The sequence below is a fragment of the Drosophila busckii genome, chromosome 3L (assembly GCF_011750605.1).
Source record: "Drosophila busckii strain San Diego stock center, stock number 13000-0081.31 chromosome 3L, ASM1175060v1, whole genome shotgun sequence".
Taxonomy (NCBI): domain Eukaryota; kingdom Metazoa; phylum Arthropoda; class Insecta; order Diptera; family Drosophilidae; genus Drosophila; species Drosophila busckii.
The window spans coordinates 16,916,693-16,939,822 of NC_046606.1; the positions used below are offsets into that span (position 1 = coordinate 16,916,693).

At 41.4% G+C, this 23,130-nt stretch overlaps 2 protein-coding genes across 18 annotated transcripts in view; one reads left to right on the plus strand and one right to left on the minus strand.

Annotated features, from left to right (window-relative positions):
* LOC108599575 (protein alan shepard) overlaps window positions 1-23,130 on the minus strand; it is a 122,957-nt gene that overhangs the window by 71,869 nt on the left and 27,958 nt on the right. The gene's annotated exons all lie outside the window — the stretch shown is intronic.
* LOC108599578 lies at window positions 4,292-6,354 on the plus strand. Its single transcript, XM_017986517.1, has 2 exons — window positions 4,292-4,897; window positions 4,949-6,354. Exons 1-2 carry the CDS (start codon window positions 4,388-4,390, stop codon window positions 6,269-6,271), a joined length of 1,833 nt encoding a protein of 610 aa, XP_017842006.1. The 5' UTR covers window positions 4,292-4,387; the 3' UTR covers window positions 6,272-6,354.

The following is a 23,130-nucleotide window of genomic DNA, read 5'->3' on the forward strand; positions in this document are numbered from 1 at the left end:
TGTAAACGCTCTCAAGTACTTAATAATTAAGTTGATGCAATTTAGCCAACGGTTAGGTAAGCGTATTAGCAAGTTCTCGGAAAATTTACCACTAACCAGCTAACAACAATGGGTTCAAAAGCTCTTGGTCCAGTCGCAGGTAACTACAGTTGACTGCAGCTTAAGCCCACGCTGACTTGTGTCTATGCCAAGCAAAAGTGCGAGGCATATCCTGCCAGCATGTCATGCTCCAAATGTGCAGCAGCAGTTAGCAGTGTAGTGGGGTTGGATGACTGTGAAGCGCTAGCAAACATGACAAGCTGCGACCAGCAACAACAACAACAACAGCGGCAACCAGAGCAAGAACAACAAGAACTGTAAGTACAAGTCAACTTTGACATTTCTGCATGTAACTCAACAGCCGTCGCCCACTTCAGCGCAGCAGGCTAAAAAATAAAAGGCTCTGTGCGTGTGTTTGTTAGTGTGTGTGTGTGTGTCTGTTTGTTTGTGTGTGTGTGTGTGTGAGTAGGCGTGGCTTGGTATTCAGTTCAACTTGTTTGCCGCAAAATGATTTATGACAATGCGTTGAAAGTGCGCCAAGTGTGTGCGTGGGTGTGACTGGCATTGACAGCAGCTACACACACACACACAACCAAACACTCACACACAGCAAGCAATTGACAGCTGCTATTAAAGACAACGCTGGACAGCAGTTTGTTTCCCTTTAACTGATTTTGCAATTTGCAGTTAGAAATTATTTAACGCTTCGATGAAAAATAAAATGTTGAGCGCAGCCAACTTTTTTATACACTTGACAACCACAAAAGTACTCGCTGCTTTTTATATAGAAAATTTAAATTGGAATATTTAAAAACTTTTCTATCAAGTTGAACATACTAAGGCGTGTGTGTGCTGAATTTAAAACTAATCTGTTAAAAATTGTGAGCGTAAATCAGATTCATTGGATTTTCAGAGGAAAGGGATGAAAATTAAAATTTTCAAAATGTACTCATACATACATACATACATACATACCAAATTTGCTGTCTCTCGCTCTTAAGGTCACTAAGTTGCTGTTACTCATACAGACAAAATGTCCTTCAGATAGGCCAGAATCGACTTGGTTTCTCTTGCTGATCAAAAATATATTTATTTTATGGGCTTCCCATACATTTCTACAACTTCTTGAAACCCCTTTTTCTATTTTTTATACCTAGCGCTAGTTGCCAATAAGTTGTCAAAGTAGACAAGCACCATGTGCCATGGCCGACAAGAAAAGGAAAATAAGCAATGAGCAGCGTGTAAGCTGCTGGCACACACATGTTTAGGCCACTTGCCACGTAGCCCGAGAATTGGCAATCTTGAGACGACTAGAGCTAGCTTTAGACTCGCAGCACAGTTACACATTATGGAGGAGGCGGTGGCTGTGGCTACACAGGAAATGCGCCACACTGAGCTCAGTGCTGCAGCAGGGCGTGGCACACGTCGTGCGCTGTGTTGCACGTTGACGTTAATGTCCGCAAATGTTACTCGACTGTCAGAATATCCGCCTGCTACCTGCCGCATGTCCTTGCCACACGCTTCCAATCCCGCCACGGCGCCACCCACGCCCACGCTGCCCCAGCCAAGCAGCCATTGTGTCGTATTTGTCTTATGAACTGTCAAACTGACATTCATTGACGCTTGACATGTAATAAACGAAACGAAATGGCACGCATTGCAACGTTATGAAATGAAAATGCAGGCCACACAGCCAAACAGAGCGAGAGATGGAGAGAGAGAGAGAGAGGGAGATAATGGGAGTGAGAGACAGCGCTTGATGGCCACAATTTTCAAATGAAATTATGATTTTTCAAACTATAAATTCAACGGCATAAGTGATTTCAATTTCAATTTGTTTTAAAGCGAGTTCAGTTGAGCTACATTAGAAAATTTAAGCTGCAGTGCATATCAACGGACCGCAAACTCTGGCGCAGCTTTCAGTTGCTATACACACCGCAAATAGCAAGTCCTCCGTCAGTTCCAATCAAGAATTTAAGCAACAGTGCAAGCACATTAAACCGCAATGCCAACATGAAAGCATTTTGGAATTTTTGAACTGCCAAGCGAGTGAACCAGCAAGTGAGCGAGAGAGAGAGAGAGAGAGAGAACGAAAGAGGCAGGTGCCCAGAGTTCTTGGTGTAGAGCAAACGGCGTCGAAGCAAATTTCACAATGCAAACATAATGAGTTTGGGGAAATGCAAATAATTCGCAATGGAAATCATTATTGAGCACTGAACCAGACAGCCAACCCCCAACCCAACCCAAGCCAGCGCGACTGACAGGGGTTGTTTGCAGAGGGCAGAGGTCAGCAGTCAGCGAGAGAAAGAGAGAGGGCGAGAGTTTCGGCTGGCGCTGGTCATCAAGCGAAGTTTCTTCTGGGGACGCAACATAAAATTCATGGGCACTAAGCACTAAGTGGAACTGCACTCTTGTTGCAACAAAACGAACAAGAAGAAGAAGCAGAAGAAGCGAAAAAACATTTTTAGCAACGCTGCCTTGGGAATTACTTGCAACTAAATGGAAAAGAAAATGGCCGCGCAGCAGCTGAGTTGACCCCTCAGCCTGCCGCAGCATCTCCTGATCTCTCTCTCTCTCCTTCTCTCTTCCTCTGTTGAGTGGACACACTGTCGTGGGCGATAATCGTTAAGCGTTTTCATTTTTATACAATTTCATGCTTTGGTTTACTTTGCTTCGCTTTGCTTTGCTTTGGTTTGCTTGCTGCAGACGCGTTTGTTAAATGAAGTGTTTAAAATTTACGATTCGCCTGTAAATTTATTGCACATGCACAAGATATTTACACTTGAGCAGCGACGGCAGAAGCGGCAGCGGCGCGGCAGCGGCGTAGTAACAAATTGAAAGACAAAAACAAATGTTTATATATAAAGTTTTTCTCTTTTTTCTATATATAGAAATAAAAGCTAGCAACGACTTTGATGGCAGCTTGGGGAATCAATCTTTCACATGTTTAAGAGCGCAACTGATTGGATGACACAAAATAAAAACGTTGCACACACACACACACACACACTGACTGACTGACGAAATTGCAGTCAGTCAACGGAGCCAATTACGTGCGCTGGCAGCCACAACAAGCAAAGCAAAAAAAAAAAGGAATGAAAGATAGAAAAGAGTGGAAACGAAACAACAACAAAAGTACAATAAAGCGTCAGCTCGTAAATGCTCAGCGGCTCCAGCAAGCGCTAAAGCAGCTTAGCTAAGCAGAGTTGCCAACAGGCAAATGTTACGTTACGTATACGCAACGTTTCGTTTTTCAATAAACCGCACTTGACAACAGCTCAGGGAAATTTCTTTGCATACTTCTGTGCGCCAGTATAGTATAGTCGAAAAAAGAAGTACACTGAGCAAAACATTTAACAGAGGGTGTGAAGTAGAGCATATTAAATTTCTATTTCAAAGAAAAACAATTTAAGTTACTAAAATACAATTTTATGCTCTATTAATTTTCGTTATCATGGTATCTTGGAACTTTCTCGCAGTGTAGTAATGACAACACTTGATGAGCTTTCCAATTACATTTAGCCACTGACTGTTGTCTGCAAACTGCTAGTTGCCACTGTCTGTGTGTTGAGCTAAGAAATTAACTGCTCCCTCGTAAAATGTGCTACGCTACTGTTTGCTTGCTTGCTAGTCTCTCAAAATTATCATAAGTTTGCCATACGTATGCGGTAAATGAAATCTGCTGTGTTCTTTTTTTGTTCAGATTCACTCGCAATTTGTGTAATGAAAGCAACTGCGGTAAGGCAAGCTTCAAATAGCTAAAACACACACACACACAATTCGTTTATTATTTGGACGCACATACAATTTGATGAGCAAGGACGCAAGCACAGGTGCTTCAAGTAGATACAGTTATGGTTACGGTTACCGTTACCGTTACTACTGCGGCCATAGACCTGAATGGCTGACAAATCATTTGTCGACAACAGCTTAACGAAATGTTTGCGCACTGTGCTTGACATCAAAATAGAAGTTGCCAAGTCAGCTTAATCCAAGCAATGAAAAATTTAAAGCAATTATTTATAATAATTGAATTGAAAGTTGCAGCTTGTAACTTTTATTTCTGTAAAAGGAAAATTAATTATTTATTTATTTAATATCGAGCAAGCACAGACAACGAGGCAAAGCAAAAATGTATCGTTCCACATTGTGATTGTTACACAGAATTTCAAAAGAAAGTGCAAAGCACACTAAGCTTCATTTCAATCAACTTGGTGAGCTTTCTTTCCGAATAAATATTTTCTCATTCAATTTATTGTCATAGAAGCTTACAAACGTCTGTTGCAAATTATTTGTATTTGATAAATTTTGTAGAAACGCTAAATTGTTGAAGTGAATACAGCCAAGGATGTCACAAGAGAGTCGCATCGAAGCCGGTGGCTGCTGTGCGCCAGCACCACCACCATGTTGCGGACCCACCTGCTGTGGGCGCCCTGGCGGCGCCGCCGCCAGTTTGATAAAGCAGCGTAACTATGATCCGTGCTCACCGGAGAATTGCCGCATCTATGGCGTGCATGATGAGCCCTATTTGCGGCCCTTTGATCCCAAGGACTGTGGCAAGAATAAGCGCAAGAAGTTTGACAATTCATTGGGCAGCCCAGTGGGCCTGGTCGCGGGCTCAATACTGACAAAGTCGAGCGAACCGAATAGCGAGAGCATAAGGTTTGCTGGCAATCTGAAAGGATTTGCTACGATGTATTTTACGCGACGCGGCGATTGGCAGCCCGAGACAATCGATCAGGTTGTGGTGGAGGGCCAAGTGTTGTATAACGATTCCACGGGCATGGACGAACCCAATCTGAATGCCTATCCAGAGATTTATGATACGAATGAGCAGGCGGTAACGCGACATTTTAAGGTAAGAATAATTGTTACTCAAACAACATATCGATAATTTATCGCTTGATAGATAAACGAGATTGAATTTGCGGTGGAATTGGATGCACCATTTGAAATCTACGGCACCGCCAACACCTTGGCCTCGCTACGTCGCGTGATGAAAGCTTTCTTCAAGCAATACAAGTACGGAATGTTCTATACGCCCAATTGGTACTTGCTGATATGGAAGGAGACTGGAGTTTGGATGGTGCTCGATTTGAATGGACGCGATCCGGCGACCATGAAGCAACAGCTCGACGGTGGTTACCCCATGCTGCTGGCATTGCGCTCACTCGATAATGTGGTGCATCTGATACGCAGCGAGAGCAATGTGGAGAAGACAAATGCGTTTACGCTGAGGGATATTTTGGTGGTGCGATTGGTCACGCCCGGACCGGACGGCAGCAGCTGGGAGCGAGATTTTGGACCTCGCATGAGCGAGTTCGATGTCATCGCCTCGGACTATGCGTATCTCAAGTCGAATTTGCACTTAACGCTCAATCCAAAGGATGCGCTGCGCAATCGTAGTGCACTGCCTGTGGCGGTGGCCAGCATGCTGGCCTCCAAGATCGATCATCCGGCAACGTGGGATGCCAAGACCTACGACAAGGTCATGTGCTATGGCGTCAACATGTGCAAGAACTGCTGGGAGCCCTGCACGAGCCTGAAGAAGCCCATGGACCTGGATACGTTTCCGCGACAGCTGCGCATGGGACAATTCGTGGCCGAGGTGATGCTGACCCCGAATGTCTACGAGGGCTGGTGGAAATGCGTGCCCATGTACAAGTTCAATGACTTTCACCTGATGCTGGAGAAAGCGCTGAACGAGAACGACTATGTTATCTTCCAGATCAACAATCAGATGTATTCCGTTTGGAAGAAGGGCGATTTCATCTATTTGATGGATCCCTATCGGCATCACATTGTGGGACGCATTCTGGAGGAGGGAGAGGATCCCAAGAGCGCCTCGGTGCGCATGTTTGGCAACATGGATCGCTTTCTCAGCGTGTTCCATCAAGTGCTGCTCGAATCGAATCGTTCGGCTATATTTCACATACACACGCTGCGTATACGCAACATTTCCGAATGTCCACCCGGCACAGCGCCCGCACTGCTGCCGCCTGATCACGACATTGAGGTGGCTTCGCTTAATGAGACCATTCAATTCGATGAGAGCTACGACAAGTGCTTGGATCAATTGGCCGCCATTAGCGACTACGAAGAGGATCTTGCTTCGGACATTGAGCCCATCGAGGAGGTTAGCTCGTCCGAGGAGATGGTCGAGGAGGAAGAAGGCGGCGAAGGTGGCGAAGTCGAGGGTGGCGAAGATGATGACGACGATGAAGACGATTAATTTTAATGAGCACACTCGCCTGACTTTTCAGTTTGGGATATTTAAATTGTTGTTAATAAAGTGATGAGATTTAATTAACGGTGCATATGCCAAAGTTCAGTCATTCTGCCCTTTAAGGAAGAGCTTAGTGTCACAACCGGTTGCAAGCGGCTACTTCAACGTGTCTGTTTTTTCTGCCTACTTAACAAGCGACAACAAAACAATTTGAATTAAATGTCACGTTGTCGTGTTGAAGTTGCAGCAGCTCTGAGCGTCTAAAATAAACTTGATGAGTACTCTCCAGCCTGCCCTATAAGATATGGCCATCTAACGTTGGCGCAAGTCCACGCCTCGTTCGTGTATGTCATTAAAAAAAAAACCAGAGCCAAGAAGCTGAATAAAAGAAAAATCGTTTGTTAGTTGCTGCCGGTTTTAGCTCTGCGCCGCAGGCTCCATCCACAGTCTGTCTGGCACTTCACACACACACACCCATACAGACACAGAGAGACAGCCACGCCTACTGCCGCAATGACTTACACCTGTGCAATTGTTATTCGCATCGTTGGCAGCATTGTTGTATGCCCAAGCAGCAAGTGCCACGCCTTGTTGCACGCCTTGCCCAGCATATGTGGAGCAGCTACTTTGCTTTTCGTTTCGTTTTCTTCTTTTTTCACTTTTCTGCATACACAAGTGACATTTTCCAAAAGTCGACAGCGCGAAATTAATGGAAATTTAAAAATTGCATTTTTCGACAGCCAAGCGCAGTGAGGAGTGAGGAGTGAGCAGTGAGCAGTGAGCAGTGTGTGGCAAGTTGTAAGCTCTGACAATGTGGTCTTGTCAAGTGGCGCACTGGTTACACCTGCCTGCCACTCCGGCTGCAGATAATAGAGACGACAACTTGGGCGATGCTCCAAAGACATGACACGTACACGACAGTCGCGACTAAAATATCTATGCTCACTCTTTCGCTCTTCTTCGCTTGTCTGCTAACCTTGTGGCTAGGCGTGAAATTTCTTGTTTAAACATCAATTTGTGTAGCAGTTACAGTCGAGCAAATTGATAGATAGCTGGGGCGTATAAAAGAAATACCTCAAAGGCAGCTGCATCACATTGTTTAGCACTTACCTGCAAAGAAGAAGAAGAGAATATATTGTATTATATGTATATTATATGGCGAGCATGCAATAAAAATAACTATATATTTTTTTAATAAATCTCTCATACAAAATTCCATTATGCAATTTTAATTGTGCGCATTTTTTCACCCACTTTTCCAGTCTCTTTTACTCACAGCAAAATAAACAATTAAAATTTCATCAAAAAGCGTGCGTAGCGCACAAGAAAAAACACGAAAAATTCCATACGCGCGTTTTCATATATTTTATTGCATTTTCTTTAGTTTGTTTGCGCTGCTGTAATATTAATTTTTAATTTTTTATGTAAATATTGCAAACGTTTGCGCAATTAATTTGTTGTTTTAAGCATTTAAAGCACGGCTCTGTGCCACGCCCAGCTGCCCAGCTGCGGTAATTACATTGCAGCAGTGGCGAGTGGACAGGACAATGGTTTGATTGGTTTTGGTTAGCGCATTGCATGTCCAAATCAAAAAGGACAAAACAGCAGACAGAGCCGCATGTCAACAACAACAACGCAGCCCAGAAAAAGCAACAATAAAAAAACAACAACAACAACAAACTGTGCTAAACAATAGCAAGCTGGTCAGTGCACCTGCGAGAGAGCAAAGCACCGAGAGGCAGGACATGCTGCAATTTGAGGGCGTTTGTTGTATTTGTAGTTGGCGCAATTTTCGTGCTAAGTGCACATGATAAATTAATGATTGAGAGCTTCACCAAACTGCCGCTGGCTAACGAGTGCCAATGGGCGGTGGCAGCCATGGGGGCGTGCCAGGCACATAACAAAGTGATTAATTGTCAGCCTATATTGGCAGTCAGACTGCCCGCCCAGCAGTCTGGGATACAGTAAAACACTAAAATGTATAACAAATATATTTTCGCATTAGTTTGTGCATGACAGGCGGTGCTCACTGTACTTGCGCATGAGTAATGTTCAAATTTGAGTGACTAACTAGACTGAGGGCAATTGTAGCAGGTGGAACGTGTGTGTGTCGACTCTGGGACTTGAGTTGGGCTCTGTTAATAAAACAAACGACACACACACACACACACAAACACACAAACACTTGAAGCTATAAGCTCGCTCTGGGCGGCGGCAACGGCTCGTGCTGGAACTCAAAATCAAAATTAGCGCACTTGGGCGCAAAATATGAACTTTTGACTAATTGATTGAGCGGCAAGCCAAAGGCAACACACACACAGACACACACACATGCGTAGGCACACTCAAGTGGCGTAGGCGTGGCTTGTTGCATGTGAAATGCAAGCCCAAGAGCTGCATGTCAAATCGATATGCCCCCCCACTGCCTAAAAACAATAGCTCGTTGCTTATTGATGTGTTTTTCCAGCAAATATAACGCATACGCAGTGTGAGCTCAGCCATATAAATCATAAGCTAGTATTACGCATGTTGCAATTGCCATTTCCATGGAAATGCAAAAACAAATTGCAGCTCAACATGTAACTTAACTCGTTTGCATTCTTAGAAATTTTGCAAATAATTACATTGAGCTGTTAAGTTGCAAAAGTAAATAAATGAAAGGAAATGAAATGAAATTTAAATTTTTAAAGCAAAAGTCGGGTCGACTTTTTGTGTTTTATTTATTTGTCTATTTTTGTTTATGCAAGCAATGGGAGCAATGGGGGCTGGCGTAAAACAATAACAAAAGCGCCACTCAAGGGAGTCTCTGTCTGTCTCTGTTAACGGTATTTGCATGTAATTAAATTTTTCACTTGGCAGCGGGCACAAGCTGTGTAAACTGCAGCACTTGCTATTGCTATTTGCACAGCGGCGACGGCAACTTCAACTCGCTTCAACGGCGCTTTTGGTCATTCAACTGGACACAGCAGCGAACTGGAGAGTGGGAAAGAGTTTGGCAGTCAGTGGAGACATCTAGCTGGAGATATGCATGCTATATACATGAAGTGTCTGTGTTTGTCCGCTCATCAAACAGACAGTCAACGCCATTGTCCACTTCTCTCTCTCTGTGTGTGTGTGTGTGTGTGTGTGTGTGTATGTGTGTGTCCTTGCCTGCATTGGTTTTGGTCAATCATTCGCTGTGCTGCACTCGAAAGCGCAGAGAGACATTGGCACAAGTTTTGTCATTAACTTTGTAATGCCCGCAAAATGATGCAAATGAGGCGACAATGCCAGAAGAGCGTACAAGCAGCTGAATGGACAGCTTACGGATTGCGGCCAATCTCACGGACGAGCAGACAGACAGACAGACTGAGAGACAATCAGAGCTACAGATTGACAGCATGACTGCTTTCATTGCTTTAATAGTCACGAGTGCTAAAGGCTTAAAGACTTTGTTAAGAATTAAACTCAAATCGTTGAAAAGATTTTTAGCTCATTTTTGTAGTACGATAACTGATACTTAAAACTATCAATCATAAGCAACGATGATCAGCAACCGTGCAGAGCTTAATATGCTTGAATATCAGTATAACTTTGGTGCAAAAAGAGATAAAGTGAATAACTATCGCATTCACATTGCTGTTTAGCTTAAAAAGAACTATCGATAACAGTAGGAGAAGTATATTTAACCTATTCGATTAATATAATAGCGATAAGTGTGCAGAAAACTGAGAAGAACTTTAAGCTTTGCTAACTTTAGTTCATTTCATATAATTTGTAGTTAATAAAAACTTTTGGCATACACAAATATAAAATATGAATTAAGTGTTTTGCTTTTACTTTTGAATTAGTCGCAGACTTAAAGCCAACTTTTATCTATTATTTAAACAATTTTGAATACCACTCAATATGGAAAATTGTCGCAAGCTTTGCCGCAAATTCGACTGCACAGGCAACTTGTCAGTTTGCATTTAATTTGCTTTTGGCTTTAACCTGTTTATTAATCCGTTGCATGCTGACAACTATTTTAATAAGCCAACAAACTAATTGCATTTGAGCTCAAATTTAAGCTTAATAACAATTTGGCTGCAAGCTTTCTCCCATGTCCAATGCAATTGTATTCCATATCCAAAACTAAACAAAAATTGTGTCGGAGGCTTAATTAAGCTTTGCAGATGCTTTGCTTTGCTTTAGCCCGAACCCTGACCCCATTTAGTCTCGCCTCATGGTGTTGGCTGCCAAGCCGAACGAACAAATACAATTTTCAATTATCGAAAGATCTGCAATTTTTGCATAGCGCACAAAAACAAGAAATACAAATCAATTTTAGCCAGGGCACTGGCAATCAAACAAAGTATAACAACAACAACAACAATCGAACAATGCCAAATAATAACAACAACAAGAACTACTACAGGCGCATATAAGAGGAAGCAGCAGCAGCAGAAAAAACTGAACTGAACTCAACGTTGGGAGCCACAGCAAAGAGCAGCCAATAAAAATAAGCCAAAATATAAACAAAATTGAAGCGGCAACCGCAAAAACAACAATACATATGCATGAGTGTTTGACTGTGTGTGTGTGTGTGTGTGTGTGTGTGCGTGGGTGCTTCAAGTGCTGGCCATAGCTTTGGGGTCAAGCTGGCAGCCACACACATTTGCCATTTAGCGAATGAACTTTTTATGATGCCAAGTCAAAGCAAATATTACGTATACGTAAAAGCAACAGCACAGCAGAACAGACCAGGACAGAACCGAACAGAACAGAATAGAACAATTTTTGCCAACGTGCAATATTCGTGGATAGTTTTATTTTGTTCAGCAAATCGAATTCAATTCCTCAGCTCATTTGAAATAAAGCAAAAATTCTATTAACTCAAATTGTTGCAACATAAAAACTAAAGAGAAATGAAAACGAAATAAGCAAAAGTTAGTCGAAAGCAATGTAAGAGTTGAGATTAAAATATATGCAACCAATATTTGTGTGTAATCAACAACTTAAACCAGTTGAGAATTAGAAGCGACTAGAGCAAGCAGGCAATGGCTCTTGACTGTCTTAGCTGCGTTACGTAGCTCATAAACCATTTATGACTTGTAGAGAAAACTAGCTGAGTGGCAGCTGTAAGCAGTGCGCACCGGGGACACACACACACACATACAAAGGCATTGCATACACACACTTAATGAATGAGGTGTAGAAAGAATTGTAAACAGATACTTAACCTCCAACGAAGAAAGGCTGCAAATGAAATAAAAATCAACACAAGAGGAGGGTCAGACAAGCGTTGAATATGTATGAGTAAACACACACACACACAGAGAGAAAGAGAGTAAGAGAGACAAACAAATACATTGAAAGCACATAAAGTAAGCCAAATAAAAATAAAAAGAAAATAAGCTAAGCGCCTTTTGCCAACGAGAGGCAAAGGGGGCAACGCATAAAAGCCAGCTACAAGGTATGTATGCATGTGTGTGTGTGTCTCGCATACATGCATACATTTCTATAGTGTGTATACGTATACGTAATTAAGTGCCTCGCAAGCGCAACAAAGTCACGTAAGTCTATTTAAGATTATTTAATAAAAAAATAAGAAGAGGAGCACATGAACATGTAGAGTGCGTTTAATTAACATTCCTTTTTTTCATTTTATTTCATTTCATGCACACACACGCGCACACATGGCGTATGCGTAATAAGCATTTAAACAAAACGAGAGTCTGTCTGTCTTTCATTCTTGTTGTTTATTTATCTGAGCGCCAATTTACCTGAGCTCATTTGCGGCGTTGTTTGTACAAAAGGATAAATTAATTAACTTGCAATTTAAGCAATTGCAAAAATGAAATAAACAAAGTGCAAACAATGTCGGAAATTAAAATCAGCTTTTGCCCCAGCTGCAAGCTTTGCAATTAAAAATGAATTTGTCTTCGAAATTATTTTAAACGTTTTAACATACGTTTGCTTAAGCCTTTCATTTAGTATTTATTTTTACACACACACACACACACGTTGCGCTGTCTAAGCCAAAACGGAACTTGCAATGCGCATTCGGTTTGTATTATTTATTTATTTTATGATTTATGCGCCACATTCGCATATCATGCTCAAATCTTTATGCCAACTCATAATTTATGCTCACACGCATAAACAACAACAAATGTGTAGCGTTTAAAAAATAGCATTTCCTGCTCAGCCAATTACAAAAATAAATGAAAAATATGTAAATTTTAAGTTTTTTTTTTTGCAACAAACGAATGCGCAAAATTTTTGTCAAACCACAAAACGCCAAATGGCAATTTATATGCATAAAACATGGCGCTGTTTTTAATAATGTCACACACAAATATTTAATGTCGGTTTTGCAATAAAGAATTTAAAATAATAAACAAATGGACTGCACGGCATTTAAAATACAAACACACACAACGAGAATTGCAATCTCTAGCATTCAACAAATGTCATAATAGTTTTTCTTTTTTCAATGCTATTTGATTGACAATTTTTCTAAAAATAAACAGCAGGGTGTGTGCGCATGTGTGTGTTAGTGTCTGTGTATTGGTTTATTTAGCCACTCGATTGCGGTTTTAGACTTTTCCACTTGTTAAGTTTCATTTCGCAGACAAGTTTGGCGGCGAGTCGCAAGTCAAGTCAAGTCGCGTCGCCTCTTCAGTCTTTAATTTAGAACGTTGCACGAAGCGGACACACAGCGCCAACATAGACAAAACAACATGCAACTTGGCATACAAAAAAAGAGAAGCAGCAACAACAGCAACAACCACAACAACAGCAAATAGATAGACGGCGCTCGATAGACAAGCCAGACAGACGGACGGACAGGCAGACGAGGCAGGCAATGAGCGTATAAAACAAATTGCATATCGTTGCAGAGAGACCAACAACAACAATAAAAATAACAACAACAACAGTAGCGGCAATAAAATAAATGAAAATGCGCTTTGGAAAAAGCATTTCAAGTGCATTTATTGTTGTTGCTACAACCAACTCTTAATGCCTTGGCCCCACACCCACTACACCCCACCCCCCACCCCCACTCACCCGCTGTCTGTCTGTCTGCTTTATGCCAAAACCAAAGGCATTAAAGCCAACAGACCCATTGCCAGACACTGCTGCCGCCGCTTGTCTATTTAAACAGGCAGAGCGCAGCGCCCGCAGCCCAGCGAGCCATGCAATTGTTTTTTAGGCCTTAAATAACTGTATTCACTGCCAGCCCAATTGCCAATTGCCAGTTGCTGCTGCTGCTGCTGCTGGGGGCGCTAAATGCGGCCCCACTTGTCTATCAAATGAAGGCATGCAAAAAGTTAGCATGCTTAAATATTCTAGGCAGGGTGGGGGAGGGGGGGTGGGAGCGGTGTGGTGGGGTGAGTAATTGTTGTCAATGCAGTTTGGACACGCATTCGCATTGATTGTTGGCTGCAATTTATGCTTCGCTAGCTTTGGCCAACACACACACACACACACACAAACACACACAGGCACATTTACTTATGAAGGTGACAATGGCTTAAGTGGCAGCTTGGCTGGCTTTTGATTGCTTTTTAGCTGGGACTGCTCATAACGGAAATTGATGTGCATTATTATTTCTCATAATTGGCAAAAGGTGGGCGGTTGTTGCTTTCACAGTACGCACACGCTAAGTGCGTCAAGTTCGCTCGATGTCTCATTGAGTTTACAACAAAATCTAAGTAGTGGGTGTGCTGGCAATCAGTGGGGGTGGGGAAAGCGCTCAAGCTCAAGCGCTGAAGCATGTAAGGACGCAAAACTCTGTTGCCAATTAAGATATCAAAGTTTGCAGCTGAGCTTATCGATTGCTAACGTGTAGTTATAATCGATAAATGTATCAATACAAACAGAGATCGTAAATTTTAAAAATGTACATATCATAAGACTAAGACGATTTCTTTCAACTTAATCAATTCTAACTTACATTTTTAATTAAAGATGTACAAGCATTTTTATTTGCAATTTAATTTCATTTTTTCTTAATTCACAATAAGAGAAAGCTGCTTATTTTTAAATACAATTTAAATATTTTATTATTAGAAATCTGATTAAAAAATAATGGAAATACTATTTTTTAAGATTTAAAAATAATGGAAATACAATTTTTTAAGACTATTTAAAAGTTTGCTGCTGAGCATATCGATTGCTCACATGTAGCTATAAGCGATAAGTGTATCAATACAAACACAGATCGTAAATTTTAAAAATGTACAGTACAAAAATAAGTATCATAAGAGTAAGACGTTTTCTTTTAATTAAATCAATTTTAACTTACATTTTTACTATAAAGATGTACAAGAATTTTTTTTTGCAATTTAATTGAATTTTTATTTCAGCTGTAATTTATATTGTTTATTTTTTCTTCATTCGCAATAAGAGTAAGCTGCTCATTTTTAAATACAATTTAAATATTTTATTAAAAAATTGATTTAAAAAATAATTGAAATACTATTTTCTTCTCTTTTCACATCTTACATCATAGTTTATACTACAAATTTATTATAAAATCAATGCATCAATTTTATATTTGGCTTCTTGTTGGCAGCAGCTTTATTTGTGTTTTCTTCTATTATCGACATTTGATGTTCACGCCAATGAACAACAAATTCGCTGCCAGGAAAGGCGTAAAATTGTCATAGCCCGCCCACATGTCATGCTCAGCAAACTACAAAAGTCATTTGAGTTGCCCAATTGCGAGGCAAACTAATAAACGCAGCAGAAACTTATGGAAACTTTCCGGAAAACTCCCGCACACACATTTGTGTCAGCAACAGAGAGAGACAGAGAGAGAGAATCACGCGCTAGGAATGTGAAATGAATTAAATGGAAATTAGCTGCGAAAGCAAAGCAAAGCGAAGAAGAAACTAAGCAACAGACACACACAGAGAGCCATAGATACGAGCTTTGAAGTTTAGAATGCACAATGGGCATGCTGCGAGATATGGTCAAGGCATGTCTGGGGAGAGATATAGAGAGTTATATCCGTTTGGGCGGCAGGTGCATTGGCCAGGCCAAAAACGGGCGAATCTCGACTGCGAAGCCCCGCGGCGCTGTTAAAGCGGATGCATTTGACGATGGCAAGCGGAACACAAAAGACACGAAGAGAGAGAGAGTAAAAAATGCGAGAAAAGTGAAAATCTGGCTAAGCTGCGATGAGTTGAGCGGCTGCTGTGAAGAGAGCAGAGAGCTAAAGCCAATGAAGCGAACCCAAGTCGTTTGTGGCTAACGGTGCAATCATGTGCATGTGTGTTAGTCTCTGTGTGTGTGTGTGTGAGAGAGAGAGATACGCAACCACAAAACGAGATTCCCTAACAATTGCCATTAGCCATGTTCGACTCTTGCTTATGCCAGCAACAAACTTAAAAAAAAACACACACACACACACACACATTACACATATAAAAAAAAACGTACAAAAAAAAAGTTGCTGTTAAAGTCGTCGAGACGTTGGCAATGTCTGGCTTGGGCCAAAAGCGTTGTCTGCCTTGTCGCGCACCATGGGGCGTATGAGTGTTTGCAACTGTCTGTCTGTCCGACTGTCTGCCTGCCATTAGCCTTGTCTGTCTGGCAGCAGTAAGTGTAACTGGTAAAGCGTGAGGAAGGGAGGGAGGGTGGTGGTGGGGGTGGGTCGGCATGCGCTTCCTGGGTGCGGCTTGGTAAATTTCATTTGATTTGATGCGTAAGCGAATGTTTTTCAAGTTTGCTTTTTTTATGATTTTCTTTGGCAGAAGACATTTTTTTGAACGCTGCCTACAATTGAGGTTGCTGGGTCAAAACTTCGTGTAGCTCGCTCTCTAGCCAGATAACAAAAGCTGCACGTGGCGCAGCAAATAGAACAGAAAAAAAAAGAAAGAAAGTTTCAACTTGCAAGTGATTATGTCTGGAATTAGGAGCACTAAGCACTCGAAGCAGACAACAAATGAAGTTTTAAGCTGGCAATTGGATAATAAGAAGAAGCACACTAGATAAGCTCTAGCCAAAGATAAGCAAAGACACTCAACATGGGGCTCGATTGTTGCTTTAAACTTAAAGCCTGAAATTGCTGCATGGGCGTTACAATTTTGTTTATAATTTATTTTGCAACTCTCTAGTCTTGTCAGTCGGTGTTTTAATTGAAACAACTAAAGTTAATTGAAAATTTCAATTTATAATTGAAATCAGCGCAAAGTTCTAAACGAGCTCAGCCAAAGTTTTGAGTTATGCATTAACCAAACTTTATCTTTATCTACAATGCAAGCGAACTAGCTAACAAACGCTTATCTTATCTTAGACAGCTGCTAACCTGCAGCGCTGACTCAAATGAAGCAACTTGTGAGCAAGTTTAAATATAAACATTGCGTTGTGGAATTTCAAATTAAACATAAAACAAACACGCACACAAAGTGCGAGAGAGAGAGAGAGAGGGAGAGAGCATGCAAAATTTATACAAATTGCGCGCGTCTGCGTAAATTCCACATATAATTTATTTTAATTAAGTAAACGTTCCAAGGTGGGGGGAAGTCAGAGCGCTAGAAGGCGTGGAGTCTATTTTGTTAATAATTCAATTCAAAATTTTATTAACTGCATAATTAGCGCAATTCACAAAATATTTAATGGGATTATGCAGGCAAAATTTAATTTTAGGCAGACCCCCCTAACTCTTTTGCTAGCTCTGTCTCTGTTTCTGCAGTTAAGAGCCGCAGCGATAAGAGCGACGCGTGGGATGCGAACAATCGTAACAGTAAGCATAAATATAAAGCAGAGCGCCCAGCCCTGTCCAGAGTTGAGCCTGAGCACGACTACAAGCTACCCTTTAATTGAGCGTAAAACAAAGCCATGAGCTAAGACTAAGGCTTGCCCCAACTTTTCTGTTTACGTGGCATTGTCTGAAGAGCAGAGCGCGCGTTGCTTGGAGCGGGCGTGGGCGTGGGCGTGTTGGTCGGGGGGACAGACAAATTATGAAGCTGGCAATAAACTTCCGCACAAAATTAGCGCAACTTCCTGGCAAGAGCGACACAAGCCCTTGGAGTCGCCCACGATGTCAAAAGCGTTGACATGACAACACGCAGGCTGAGAGGAAGCGACGCTGCCGCTGCCGCTGCTGCTGCTGCTGCGACAGAGAGACAAAGAGAGCGACATACAGACGCAGAGTGGGGGGTAGAGTCAGCTTGTGGGTGGGTGGCTGCTGCTTTATATTATTGCCCAGCGTTGCCAGCTGGTTTTTTTTTTGATAATTTAATTTATATTTAATTATTAATATATTTACCGTAAATGCTGTAAGTTAACACTTGTTGTTTTTTTTTTTTTTATTGTTGCACACACTTATGTTGCGCTGAGTTTGTTTTTATTTTAGATTAAAAGGTGGCAAGCCTGGCAGACACAACACACACACACAAATATACACACACACACACTTGTATGCAAAAGCACAAATCTTTTTAGCTAACTATTTGTTTAATGCAGCAGCAACTATATGTAGAAAATTAATAACAAATAAATAAAAATGCGCAAAAATTCTGCCAGCAACAACAACACAAAACGTCGCAGCAGCAGCAGCGGCAACAATAATAAAGCCTGAAAAAATCGATAAATTTGTCGTCGCTGGCAGCTGAGCCGGCTTTGCTTTTGTGGCGGGGCGTGCCAGACAGTTGCCGGCTCTGCTCTCTGTTGTTGTTGTTGTTGCTGCTTTTACTTTTGTTGTTGTTGTTGTTGCTGTGGTTGTCGCTGCGCAACTTTAATGCAAACAAAAGTTCAAAGTTCACTTGCGTTTAATTTCACAAGAATTTTTATGATTGTTTATAAGCAGAAATTGAATGCCCAAGCAAAGAAAAATTTGCTTTTGCTTTGGCGCGCGCTCTCCCATTCACTCTCTCTTTCTCACTCACACTCTCTCTCACACACTTGCTCACGTGTTGTTTTTGTTGTTGACGCGCACAATTGTTTTTGTTTTTGCTGTTGTTGTAAAACTAAATCAACTTAAGACAATTTATTTGCGCGTACCGCTATTAATTGTTGTTATTTATTTATTTATGATTATTCTTTAACGTATGTTTGTGTGTGTATTTTTGTCTCGTCTCGTCGGCACGAGCAACGAAGTTCAACTAATTGCCGAACATGCGATTGCCGGCTGCAGTTGCAAGTTGCTGGCGCTGTCGCTGCCAGCGTCGCTGTCTGCGTCGCAGTGGGCGTCGCTGTTGGCGCTTTTGTGTGCCCTGCGGGCATTGCATGCATGAGGCCTCAACTGCCAAAGCTCTTTTTACAGTTATAAGTGGTGGGTGGCGAGGCAAAGAGAGAGAGTGACAGAGAGAGAGAGAGCCCAAGCGAGAGCGAGAGCGAGAGAGTCGCTGGCGTTTGCAACTTCAAATGGCAGCAGGTTTTGCTAAAACGTTGCCTGCTCTGCTGTCTGCTGGCTAGACAAAAGCAAAGCAGCGCTGCCGACGTCGATGCTGCCAGCTGGCTGGAGTTGTCGGGCAAGTTATGCACTGGGATGTGCAAAGATTTAGTGCACTGAGCGCAAAGGCAAGTAAAGTTGTTCAAAAAAAACAATAAAAAATGAAATAAAAATGATAATAAACAAACTAAAGTAAATGCAGTCTACACTTTAAGAAATAAAGTTTACACTTAAACTTAATAATTGTTTAAACTATATGGCTTGTTGGCAGTATAAAGCGAGTATAATTGTTAATAACAATATAAGAAAAGTAAGAAAAATGAAAAAAAAAAATAACAAAATAATTAAACAGTTTAGGTAAATTCAATTACAATTTAAATAAATATTACCTGCATCTTAAGCAATTCAAATTGTGAAAAATAAAAACTTTTAAATATAAAAATAAAACTAAGACTTTGCATTTAATTATTTTAAAAATTCTATTACCTGCTAGCATTTATTTCTCGCAGTGTTGTCAGCAGCTGCAGTTAATAAATTTAAATTAACAATAACATTCTTTCACAATAAATCACTTTTGTTGCAGTGTACTATATGGATGGCAGCGACGTCGACTGCAGCTGCAAGCGGCAAATATAAGCTTGCAGCTGCAGTTGACGTCGCTGCCAGCGTTTTTAGTTGTTGTTTTTGTTGCTGCTGCCGCTGCTGCTGCTGCTGCTGCTGCTGTTGCTGTTGCTGTTGTTAGTCATATGGCTCCCCATACGTACGTCGTATTGTAAAATGTCAGTTATCTGTTCTGTCTGCTGTTTCTTTTGTGCTGGCTACACAAGTCTTGGCAGCGACGTCGACGTCGTTGTGTCGTCTGTGCTGCAAAAGTTGTCAGAGCGCAGCAAAACTTTGAGATAGGCCCAGGAGCAGAACACAGCACACAGAACACAGAGACGGAGTTGCTGCTGGCTCGCTCTTAAAAGTTGCTTGCGGTTGCCAACATCTTGTGGTTGCATCATGTGGAGAGTTACAAGCTGAGCAGAGCAGTACTTGGGAGTTGTCATTAACATATCTTGATAGATTTCTGCTTAAATTATGCTTAATGCGGTTAGAACTCGCTCCAAATGGCTTGAGAGCAAGGCCAAGACGATTGAACCAAAGGAAGTGGTTGGCTGCTTATAAACAAAGCATAAAGCTGGCAATAAAATATTGTAAGGTAACAACTTTTAGAACCTAAATGGCCATATAGAGTTGCCAACACTTTTATTGTCGCACTCACATAAAAAACTTTTGCGGCCAGTCCCCACACTTGGCCATTAGTTATTAACAAGCGCTAAGCATCAGTTGTAAGGCCGTCAATTGCCTATGTAGCAATAAAAAAGAAAAAAAAAAACGCTGCTAGATTTGCAGACAAAGTGCTAAACTTGTTAGCAAGCCCAAAGTTTTTGGCTGAGCGAGCTTTTTGGCAGTTTTCCTTTTATTTTTTTTTTTTTGCTGCTGTGGTTTAATTGTTGTAAAAGTTTTGCTTGTTTGCCCAACTTTTGTTGCAGTGCATTATTAATTAAGCATGAAAATGCAGGCAGCGAACTCTCAACATGTCAACAGCAGAGAGAACTGTAAGTCAGATAAGCGCCACAAAGTTTCGAATCCATTTCCAAACAGCGCAGCCAGAAAATCGAGGCAAAAATTAATGCGCGTGTAAACGCAGACAAAACAAGACAAAGGCAAAAACAAAAGCAACAAAAAACGAGGCTAAAGCCAAGTTCGAAACAAAGTTGCCAAAGGAGCAACTAATGCCCAAAAAAACGAAATGTAATAAGAGAAACAGAAAACAAAGGCCAAACAAAGCACAAAGGCAAAGGAAAAAACCCAACAATATTACAGCTAACGAGTAGATAAAATAAAAAAAAAAATTCTAAAAATATGATAAAAGCAAAAAGTTAACAGCGCTGCGTATGCAAATGTTTAATGCTCTTTGTATGAAAATTTAGGCAATGCCAACTGCGAAAGTCATGAAACTCTTTGGGGTTAGAGTATGTGGAAGAAGCGACTGGCAACGAGCAAATCAGTGAGGATTAGAATAGCTTTGCCACCAGTGTGGAGGCAAACAACTTTTTAGCCAAATGCCAATGAAGGTCGTTCTGCTGCTGCTGCCGCTGCTGCTGCTAGAATCTGACAAAAGTACCGTAAAGGCGATGGCCAAAGCGAATAGTTTCGATTGCAACATCCTCAGCACAAGCAGCGAAATAAAAGATACATTTGTAGCTGAAGCCGAAGAAAAAGCGAAAAAACACAAACCTGACTCTGGGGAGGGAGACGCGTGACTTTAGCAACAGCCAGAGCCAGAGCTCTAAGCTAGAATTGGAATGCTGCTTGACAAGTGGCACACAGCCCAAGAGCCAAGAGCTCTCTGCAGCGTCGACGTCGCTGCTCAAGCGTAGCGCAAGTCAAAGAATCTGTTAGCTACATATATTTATATACATATATATAGATATAACTATCTGTTGTGCATGCGCTATGATTTCTCAACTTTTAACGCTGCAGATACGTTTCGCATACAGTTACATTTTATGCACTTTACAGTTACTTTGTTTTCTCTGTTCGAGTGCGCGGAGGGAGTGCCGCCCATTCCATGTTTATGGCCAGTTTTGGGTCAGCCATGCGGGCTCTGCTGCTTCTCATGTAAATCAGTAAGCTTGCCCCAAAAAGCTGTCGCCTTGTCGCAAATTCTCAACGCCTAAAGCAATGCCACAGAGCCCTCATTTTCCACAAACACACAGACACACACACACACACACACACACACTCTCTAGCGAACGCATTCATGTGTGTATACGCCTTCAAACCATTTGCTGAAATTGCCAAGCATCAAGCCCAAGCCCAAGCCCAAGCCATGCCTCCCGCCCCCCTTACATGCGCCTACTTTTTCGCCTGCTGGCGCCCTAAAGTAGCGGTCTAATCCACACGAGCCTACGGCGACGACGCGTTTTATGAGCCTACTGACTACAAACATCAAGGTTAGCACACACACCAACGAACCAACACACACACACACACACATTCGCATTTGCGTTGTTATTACATCCGCAGCAGCGCACACTCTCTCTCTATCTCTTTCTCTCACTAGTGCTTAAGCAAAGCTCAGTGGCTTAGTTTCGGCAGGGGGTCCGCCTCGCTCGCTATTTGCAACATTTTCCAATTGCAACTTGGCGGCGCACAAGTTTCGCTTTTTTATGGATTTCGCAGAAAGTTTACTCAAATCTTTTGTAATAAATGACAACGCATGACTGTAGCTAAATTAAAAAATGCCAAGTGCTGTGACTAAATCTTCAAATCAAGCCCTAGGCACATCTATAATAATCATTTCAATAGCTCGGTTTTAATAAAAAAGAAAAGTTACTCAGGCAAGAGTCATAAGTTAAAATCAAGAACGAATAATGTAACTTAGTTTAGAAACCGTTTACATACTTTGTATAATTCAATTATTTATAATTTCAAACTCTAGAATTTAAATACATTTTTAATGTAAAAATACAAGTTTTTTTAAAATAATATAATAATACATAATAAATTTATAGAACATTACTCGTTGAAATAGAAAACAATAAAAGTTAAACATTAAATAATCAGAATTTTCTAAAGAAAACATTAAATTTCAGAGAAAACAGAAATATATAATATTAAAATATTAATATTAAATTTCAGAGAAAACATAAATAATAATATTTTTTCTCGGAAATTGAATATTTTTGCTTTTTAAGTAATTTATGTTGGTTTCCTCAGAATTGCTCTGAAAATTAACGAATTCCTAAAACTTTATTTCCAAAAAATTTCTATGGAATGCTGTAGAAGTTTTCAGCTTAGAAATTTATTGTCTACCCCCCTTCTAAATTGTAGCTGTGTGTTTATATTTGACATGTGTATAAAATGTTAGCTCTTGCGCTTGTGTGTGTGTGTGTGAGCCAAAGGTCATGTAAATATGTTTTTCGCTACGCACATAAACTCATTTCGTGCAATTTCACCTTTTCTAATTTTCATGTTTAGTGGTTTTGACTAAAACCAGCAGCAGCGACAGCGACAGCAGCAGAGGCAGCGGACAGCGGACAGCGGGCACTGCCTCAGCAATGTTGCCACAACAGCAGAGGCCGCAAAATTTCCAAAAATAGCGACATTGTTGAGAGCGCTCTGACAGCAAAGAGCAGACAGAGCTTGGGCCTGGGCTGAGCCTGAGCCTTAGCCGAGGTGTTGGCAGCGCTGCAGGCTGAAAAGGGGGCGGGCATACGAAGGACAAGAGCTGAAAACTGTGGCATGCCAAGCACGCTTAATCATGCTCAGCCATGTGGGCATACATACCAGCCAACAAACAGTTAGCTAGCCAACCAACTAACCTGGCTTGTAAAATGCTAGCAGCTATAGCCAGCTTGAGCCCCAGCCACCCACTCCCACTCCCACTCCCACACCCACACCCACACACACACACACTCTCAAGCACACTGTCATCATCATCAAAGTG